The sequence below is a fragment of the Vombatus ursinus genome, unplaced genomic scaffold, assembly GCF_900497805.2.
Source record: "Vombatus ursinus unplaced genomic scaffold, bare-nosed wombat genome assembly UNPS02007284.1, whole genome shotgun sequence".
Lineage (NCBI taxonomy): Eukaryota > Metazoa > Chordata > Mammalia > Diprotodontia > Vombatidae > Vombatus > Vombatus ursinus.
Genome location: NW_020947062.1, coordinates 5,676,036 through 5,685,752, shown reverse-complemented (window position 1 = coordinate 5,685,752; position 9,717 = coordinate 5,676,036). Strand labels below are relative to the sequence as shown.

Sequence of the window (9,717 nt, the reverse complement as noted above, 5' to 3'; positions counted from 1 at the left end):
AGGAAGGAAGGAAGGAAGGAAGGAAGGAAGGAAGGAAGGAAGGAAGGGAAAAAAGCAAGCCTTCTGCTACAATACTAAACTGGTCACAAGAGAGCTCTTTGGGGCAGAGTGTCCTTTCTTTGGAAAGTCTAATTTCTAGGCAACTTCCTCTGTGTGTCTGTGTCTATGTCCTCCTGTGATGTATATGTCCTTCCCTGGCAATGTCTTATGTAGCAACTTGTCTTAAAAAAATCAATGCATAAGGCCTTGGACCCAGAGGACACCCACCGCCCATAATGATTCTTTAGCACAAGATTAATGACATTTGCATATTTGTCAATTCTTTCTTAGTCCCCTTCCTATCCTCGAAGTCTATGTAAAGGTCATAGGATCTTTGCATTCAAAGGTCAAGGGGTCCAGATCTCAGAGATGACTCAAGAAAAACCTGAGTTAGCAATATCTGATACCTTCTGAGGTCCATTCTGCTATATTGAATTCCAACTCACAGCCAAAGCACATAGTTTTTCACCCCAAAATATCAAAAACCACAATGAAAATGAGTTTGGTACAACTTCTCTCTTCATCTAGAAGAGATTATAGAATTTTAAAGCCAGAAGGGACTTTGTTAGGGAAACTAGAGAAAAAAGAGAGAGGAATGTGCATAGTGGTTGAAAAGCCAACCTCAAAGCCAAAATGATCTGGGTTCAAGTCCTGCCTTTGACGCATAATGATTTTGTGACCCTGGGTAAATCACAACCTCCCAGAGTTCTCTAGGCTCCTAAGACTTGCAAATATGGTGCTGGCTCAGATTGGTAGAAGGAGCTTCTTTACCCACTGGTATACTTCCCTATACCAGTAAAATCATAGGCTTAGTCCCTATCCCTATTATAGAGGAGATCAATGCTTCATTTAGAAGGTTAGACTACTAGATGATGTCTGAGGTGTCTTCCCACTTTGAGATTCTATATGGGTCTATGAACTGTCCTTACTAAGGTACAGGAGATTAGGGGGAGGAAGAGGGCAAGGGATGGTGCTGGCTTAAACAAATTACCTAGTGAAGAATTGGCACATAGTTTTTTGTCATAGCACTCAAAGCCTTCCCTGGCCCTCCATCCATAGTTCTTCCCCTTCTCTACGATGTCAACCTCTTCAAATTTGTTCTGGCCAACATCTCCACAGAAGAGCCTCCCCTGCCCTTCTTTGGTGATGGGGTCGCCTCGGTCAAAGGAGCAGCGCCACATGTTCCGTACACCATAGGCATAGACTTCTGGTCGGGCCGATGGGTCACCAACAAAAGGATTATCAGGAGGGATTCTATACAGAGGCCCTCGGTCATTGTGATTCACATCAATCCGCAATACCTTGCCAAGTAAGGCTGACCTGGATACAATCAGAGGAGAGAAAACAGAACTCAACAAAATAGGGAAGTACTTTACTTGAGGTGGGAGAGGGGTAACAGACCTATGATTTCATGAGTATAGGGAACTCCCAATGAGGAGGTCCTTCTACCAATGTAGACCAGAACCTGCTCTTTAATTTACCATCACAGAGATCTTGCTTCTTATGTTGAGATGTTAAGTGATTTGCCCAAAGTCAAACAGCCAGTACAGGTCACAGGCAGGACTTGAGGTCAGATCTTCCTAACTCCAAGGCCCATCCTTATTCTGCTTTGGGTTTACAAAGCTGTCTCCCGACCACCACTTACGAGTCCATAGTTCATGTAATTCATTCAACAAGTATTTATTATTGTCTACTATCTGCCAGGCATTGTGCTAGAACCTGGGAAGACAAAGATAATTCTATCGGGGAGAAGCAACATGTACATAGTTCTAAATAATTAAGATCCATGCCAACTCATCTGGTCTAAAACCTCCATTTTATAGATCAGAAAACTGAGGTCCAGCTGGATAAATGGACTTGCTCAATGTCATACATGGAGACAGTGGCAGATAAAAATTGGATTCAAACAAATACATATACAATGACCACAAACACCCAAAATCTTTCATCCAATTCAACTAAACAAACATTTATTTGTTCTAGATCACTGATTATATGCAAGATCTTACTGTATTTTTTCTTAGTGTAGTTTTTTTAATTTAATATTCATTTTTAAAATTTTGAGTTCCAAATTCTCTTTCCCTCCAGCCCCTCCCCAACCCACTGAGAAGGCAAGCAATATGATACCCATTATACATGCAAAACATATCTCCATATTAGCCTCATGAAATCCTACTATGCTTGAAGTGAGGGGAAAAAAACATCAAGATGAATGAGATGTGGTCTCCGAATCCCTAGAACTTCTAGTCTAAAAGGGTGAGAGAACACAAGCATAAATAATTATATTGCAAAGCCAAATGTGAAAGTATGTTAAGAGAGATGTGAGCGCTTTATTAGTTCAGAGGAAGAAGGAATAATTTCTGACCACCAAAATCAAGGAAGGCTGCAGAGAGGAAGCAATTTCTCAGCAGACCTGGACAAATAGACAAGATTCCAATTGGCAAAAGTGGAGGCAGGAAGGGGAAGGCATTTTAATTAACAGGAATAGATGAAGAAAACAGTTGTTGATGTTAAGTCATGTTCAAATCTTCCTGACCCATTTGGGGTTTTCTTGGCAATGATATTGGAGTTGTTTGCCATTTCCTTCTCTGGCTCATTTTACAGATGAAGAACTGAGGTAAACAGAGTTAAGTGACTTTCCCAGGGTCATATAGCAAGCAAGTGTCTGAGGCCAGATTTGAACTCATGAAGGTGAGTATTCCTGATTCCAACCCCAGTGCTCTATGCACTGCACCACCCAGTTGCTGAGAAAAAGAGTAGAGGCAGGAAACAGTGAAGCATGTGAAGGTGATAATGAGCTCAATGGTTTGTCAGGAACATAAGGCATATAAAGGGGCACAGTGGGAGAGAGTGAAATAGAGGCCACAGAGCACCAAATCAAGGGTCAGAATACCTGAGTCCCAACTGGGAGTCTGGCGTTTACTAGCTGGATGACCCTGCCCAAGTCGTTTTTACCTTTCTAGATCTTAGTTTCCTCATCTGTTAAACAGGAAAAACATAACTGCACTGGCTTTTCATAGGGTAGTTGTTAGGATTGAATAAGATAACATATATTCAAAAGCACTTGGTAAATCATGGAATCTGCTCATCCCTTGGCTATGATTATTAGTGTTATCATTATGCAGCTGATAAGGAGACCGAGATTAAATTGAGGTGGATCGTGCCTCAAGTGTTAGGTTGAGGAAATTAGATGATCAGTTTCCAAAATTTTTGGTGGATGAAGAGGGCACAAGAGATCTTTTTAGTTCACCTGGAACTGAATTCAGACTTTGCTATAGATAACTTCAGAGACTGTTTGTCATATGCTGCCTTCAACATAACCTTCAGTACATTTAAATAGTGAGATGTTCCTCATATAATATGGACATTAGAGGCACAAAATTAATGTGGTTTTTTTTAAATAAAGTTCTGCCCTGCCCCCTATGAGTCCTCATATTTCTATTTTCTGAAACTTGCTTTTAAAGCCATCCAAAAAATTAGCAGGTTCAGAAGGTCCTTGCACTATACTATATGAAAGCAAAAATCACTAATTGGGATAGGTTTAATTATTGTAATTAGGAATGTACTCTATTTTTATTTTGCCTTCTCAGAAAGATTTCTATCATCTCACCAAGGGAATCAAGCCATCTGCCTTGAAAATCCAGAGTCCTTATTTACACTAACTAGATGCTAATTTTGTTTTTATATTTACTAGGTTTATATAGGCCACCTGCTTGCTAAACCAGGAGAAATGTATAAACAGAGTCAACTCTCAATTATCCATGCCAATGAAGGGAACTCCAGAGCAGATGACCCACAACCAGAGGTCCTTGATAGCCAGGGATGGCCCTCTGACTCCTCTTTGTGAAGGGGCTTCTACAATGAACTTAGATTTTTGGCAAACTATCCTCATTGGGTGCTTTCTAAAGTTAAGAATGTTTGTACCCAGAGAGAAATGCACACATACTCTCAACATGACTTCTCCTTGATTTATATTAACTAACATCACTCACACAGTCAATTAAAAGGGAGGTATAAAAGCAGTTGCAATGTTCTAAGTTCAAAAGAGCCTGGTCCTGAGCAGAAGCTTCAGACTAGGACCTTGAGAAAGAAAAAGCCCATCCCCTCCTTCCCATCCCTCCAGTAGGGGTGCACTTGTACTATCCTAGCAAGGTGGCCTGGTTCAATGGGAACAACCCCTTCTTACTTGTTTTGAGAGTTTCCAAACTTCCCAAATGGATCTCCTGCCATTCCTCCGTCCCCAGTGAAGATGTAAAGATACCCATCATCTCCAAAGAGCAGTTGTCCACCATTGTGGTTAGATGCTGGTTCTTCAATTTCCAAAATTATCCTAATTTAAAAAAAAAGCCCCTCAAATCAGAATGTCACATTTGCATGGGATCATAGAATGAAACAGCTGAAAGGACCCTATGACTCTAAAGTCTCTTCCAACTCTGATATTCTAGGTTCTATGATTCTAAGAATACAGACTATGAGAGCTAGAAGGGACCTTTGGGTAACAGAACTTAGCATGTCAAAGCAGGAAGGAACCACTGAGATCTTCTTATTCCAACTTATTCCTTTTACAAAGGTACTGAGGCTCAGATGGGAGGAATGATTTCGCTAGCCTTACTTATTTCACTCAACCCATTGATTGCGTTCAACTGAATCCTAGCTCAACTCAACTGCCTGGACACCTCCTCCCCAGCAGCCTTGACCACCTCACTCCATACTGGGGCCTACTCTCTCGGCTAGGACTGCCATTCATTGCACACTTCAATCTGAGTTCAACTCATTCTCTGGATTCCTCTACCTCCACACCTAGCATTTTGCCCTGACATGAGTTCAATTAACCCGTTCTTATCCTACTTTGTACCTTACCTGGGTTTTCCAGCTCCCTTTTACATTTTGTCTTCTCCTTATTAAAATGTAAGAGTATTGAGAGTAGGAACCATCTTGTTTTCTAGTATGTGTCCCCCCAGCACAATGCCTGGCACATAGTAAGTGCCTGAAAAATTGATCTACCCACTGGACTATTAATTATTCCCCAATCTCACCCTGCCTTCTTCTCATGGACTCAGGCTGGTTCCCATGCCATGAAAACTTTCAATGCCCAAGTCAAAAGCTAACTCCTCCTCAAACCCTTCCTTCCCTGATGCAAAAAGTGATCTTTTCCTCCTCATCTTTAATATTTGATCTCTACTTTGCTCATATTACATTCTATCATGGATCATAATACCTTGTCAGAGAGGTAGTATGAGTATTATCTCCATTTTACAGATATGGAAACAGAAGCTTGAGAGATTAAGTGATGTGCTCAGGCACATGGCTAGTAAATAACTGAAAGCAGGATTTGAATCCAGGTTTCTTCCTTTCAAGTCCAGCGTTCTTTCCACCAGGCTATACTGATTCAGGAAAGTAGCTAGTTGGGGAGAAAGGTAGAATCAGAGATGGCCTCATGGAGGAGGCAGCTTTGAACAGGGCCATTTCATACTGTGGGTTTCCTTTACCATGCCCAAAAAACTTCTTTATCCTGAAGCCTCACTCCAGCTCAGAAATTCACATATTGGAAGACCCCTCTGCCCCTGTGAGCTCCCTTCCAATTAGATGGCTCCTTCCGGAGCTTCCATTTAAGGAGGGTACTCAGGTCAACCATGTCTCAATCATCTCCAGGATGCACTCTGGATTTTCTCTACAACCTCCCCTCCCCCAGGTACCATTTTCAGCTTCCTTTTATGTGTTATCTTCCCTCATTAGAATGTAACCTCCTTGAGGACAGATAACTCTTTCTCCTAGTAACTATAGTCCCAGTACTTTGCACATTGCCTGACACATAGTGATTAACAAATGCTTGTTGACTGACTGGCTGAGCCTTAAAGGATGGGTAGAAACTGAGGGGAATCTTTTCCAGTAGTGGGAAGACAATCTGAGCAATGATGGAGTATAAAGGTAAGGACCCGGATGCAAATGATCAGAATGGATTTACTCAAATGCAGAGAAAGAAATTTTAAAGAAAAGAATAATTAAATTAAGGGGGAGGGAAGAGAAAATAGCACAATTAAGTTAAAAACTGAGAGTTTCAAAGAACAGAATTAACAGAAGGTATTTTATGCTACTTTACTCTTACTTTATATACTGTTCTAACAAACTTGGTGATCCTATTTTCCAGCTCCCAACAGATTAGAAGCTTCCACTTAGAATGAAGGAGAATAGTTATTGAAGACAAGCACATTAACAAGAGGGAAAAGAATGATAGCTGACACTGTTTTCAGTACAGTGGGAGGGTTGAATGAGAACTATGGTTTAGTAGAATGAACACTGGGTTTATAGACCAGTATTTAAATACCATCCCTGCAACCTATAAACCAATTTTGTTGTTCAGTCATTTCCAGTTGTGTACAACTCTTTGTGATCCCATTTGGGGTTTTCTTGGCAAAGATACTGGAGTGGTTTGCCATTTCCTTCTCCAGCTCATTTTACAGATGAGGAAACTGAGGCAAACAGGGTTAAGTGACTTGCCCAGGGTCACACAGCTAAGTATCCAAGGCTGGATTTGAACTCAGGGAAATCTTCCTGACTCTAGGCCCAGTGTTCTATCTGCTGCACCACCTAGCTGCCCCTTACACCCCAATGGGCAAGTCACAACCTGGCACTTTCCTACCTTTCCAGTGTTCTTACACCTCACTCCCCTCTGCACACTCTCTGATCCAGTGGCACTGGCCTCCTCACACATGACACACTCCTGCCCCCAAGCCTGGGCATTTTCGCTGGCTGTCCCCCATTCCTGGAGCTCTCTCTCTCTTCATCTCTGCTGCTGCCTAGAGTTCCACTCCTTTAAGAAGACTTTCCCAGGCTTCCTGCATCTTAGTGCTTTCCCTCTGAAATGATCTCCAATTTATCCTGTTACTGTTTACACATAGTTGTTTGCATGTTACCTCCCCATTAGACTATGAGCTCCTTAAGAACAGGGCTTGTTTTTGTTTGTTTTCGCCTTTCTTTGTATTGCCAGCACCTTGGCACATGGTAGGCACTTAATAAATGTTTACTATTGACGACTCTGTAGGCCTCAGTTTCCTCATCTGTGAAATAAGAGGTTAGATCAATCAATTAATCAGCAAGCATTTATGAAGCTCTTATTATGCTGTAGGAACTTTGCTAAGAGATGGGGATAAAAAGAATGGAGTAGACTAAAATGATCTCTCGGGTCCCTTCTGGCACCACATCATATGATCTTAGGATCTCTAAGTCACTTAGAGTCCTAACATTCTATAATTCTCAACTTTAAGACATCAAAGGAGTGTGTGATACATTTGAAAAAGATTTCCATCTCGAATGTTCAATTTTTTTTTTAATTTTGCTTCCCAAAAGGGTGAATTTCCACTATCTAGAAAATGTAGCTCAACCAAATCAGTCATCCCCAGAAGACTTCAGAGAACCCAAGTCCTATTACACTTTTTTTTCTTTGTCTTCCTCCCTCCCCTAGGAATTCAGGGTTAAGTCCTCCCCAAAAGGCACTACCTTTCAGATCTGTGGTCCACAGTATTCATGTCATCAGGGGAAATCTTGAACTCACTGATGCGGATCCTCTCCTCGTAACTGACCTCCACAGAGTAGTACACATAGACTTTCCCCATATATTTAAACTGGGGGTGGAAGACAATGCCAAGAAAGCCCCTCTCATCACCTTCCCAGGGAGAGGTGAGCACAGCCTCGCTGACATTCAGAAATGGCTTCTCCAACCTTGAACGGTTAGGGAGGTAAGTCCAAACCAGCCCCACCTGCTCAGCCACAAAGAATCGGTGGGTGCCATCATTGGCATGCACCATGGCCACGGGGTTCCGAAGCCTGTTGGCCACCTCCACCAGGCAGAGCTCCAGGCAGCCTTCTGTGTCAGCCCTCACCTGACCCAGGTTCACATTCAGATTCTCGTTGACCAATAGCCGAGGGAAACAGTAGTCGGCATCATCAAGTGATAAGTAGCGGCAAAACTTGGCCCGATTAGTCTCCAGGGCCCATAACTCTGGGTCCGGGGAGAGATGACGGAATATGGTCCTGCATTTGTGCCATACATCTATACAGTAGTCCTTACAGAGCCCAGGCACTGTCCGGACGGGTGTGGATGGGTCCTCTGCATCAAACAGGTGTGCAGCATATGGAGAACATTCCTATAGACACAGAGAGAAACTGGTCTTCATTTTTACCCCAAAGCCCTAGCGGCCAACCATTCCTTCCATATGTAAAAGAAAAAGTTGTGTCCATTTCCCTCAAACGCTCCAATAATGCCACTTCCTCTAAGAAGCCTTCCTGGACTACTCAGAAGAGAGATGATAACTGCTAAAAACATTCTAGCTAAATTAAGATAAGATAGGGACTGCACCTGTGATTTCACTGGTATAGGGAACTCCCAGATGATGAAGCTCTACCAATCCAGTATGGCACCTTCTCTAAAAGAAGAGGTCCATGCAACTCTCTATAAGAACTCTGGGAAGTTAAGTGACTTGCCCAGGGTCACACAGGCAGTATATACTAGAGGCAGGATTTGAGTCTGGGTCTTCCTGACACTTAGGCCAGTAGTCTCTCCACCAAAAGATATTCCCACAATAATTACTCACATTTCTATAGTGCTTCTAAGGTTTACAGAGTGACTTCCCCACAATAACCCTGTAAAGTAATATAAATATTAACATACCCATTTCATAGATGAAAAAACTTAGTCTCAGAGAAATGACTTCATTTGTTAATCTATTCATTCATCCATTCAACAAGCATACCAATCTACTCTTGACAGGTGTCTACTCATACCAGGCATAATGCTAAGCATCGAGGATATAAAAACAAAAACAGAAGTCCCTGCCTTCAAGGAGCTTACATTCTGTCACAAAGAGCAAGTAGATGCCAGAGCCAAGATATTCAAACCTTGATCTTTGACTCCAAGTTCAGTTCCTTTTCTGCTATGCCTGTGCTGCTCCCATGACTTTTCCATATTTGTCTCCTCATTAATGTACTGATGGTTTAACTGTTTTTTGTTTTTGTATTTCCAGTACCTTGCACAGTGCCTGGAACACAATAAGCACTTAATAATGCTTATCAAATTGAATTGATAAAGAAGTAAACAGTTACCTAATTTACTTATTATCTATAAATGTCCTATCCAGTTATATTCCGTGTATTGTCTAGATGCTAAAAATTGTCTCGATGCTAAAAAGAAGGAAAAAATATGTGTATATACATACATATATAGAGGGGGAGAGGGGGACAGAGGAGGAGGGGGAGGAAAGGGGAGAGGGAGAGAGAGACAGAAAGGGAAAGGGAGAGGGAGAGAGAATCATATGCTAGCACTGGAAGGAATCCCAAGATCATTCTTTCAGAGAATGTCAGAGTAAAAGGAAATTTAATAATCACACAACCATGGAATGTTTGAGCTGGAAGGGACCTTAGAAATTACCTAGTCTAACCACTTCATTTTATAAATGAGGAAATTGAGGCCCTGCTGGAGGAATATGACTTGCTAAAGTCACAAAGCAAGTGAATCACAGACTTCAGTTTATTTTTGTAAGTTTGGCCAAAACAGAGGAGGAGGAAGAGGAGGAGGAGGAGGAGAAGGAGAAGGAGAAGGAGAAGGAGAAGGAGAAGGAGAAGGAGAAGGAGAAGGAGAAGAAGAAGAAGAAGAAGAAGAAGAAGAAGAAGAAGAAGAAGAAG

General features: G+C 41.9%; 1 protein-coding gene across 1 annotated transcript in view; it reads right to left on the bottom strand.

The window, feature by feature from the left end:
• The window catches only part of HHIPL1 (HHIP like 1), an 88,574-nt gene that overhangs the window by 53,151 nt on the left and 25,706 nt on the right, over nt 1-9,717 (bottom strand). Inside the window, exons 2-4 of the mRNA XM_027849279.1 lie at nt 7,537-8,183; nt 4,226-4,369; nt 1,031-1,359 (exon numbers count right to left, since the gene is read on the bottom strand). Coding sequence (XP_027705080.1) covers nt 1,031-1,359; nt 4,226-4,369; nt 7,537-8,183 — 1,120 coding nt within the window. The remainder of the gene's footprint in view (nt 1-1,030; nt 1,360-4,225; nt 4,370-7,536; nt 8,184-9,717) is intronic.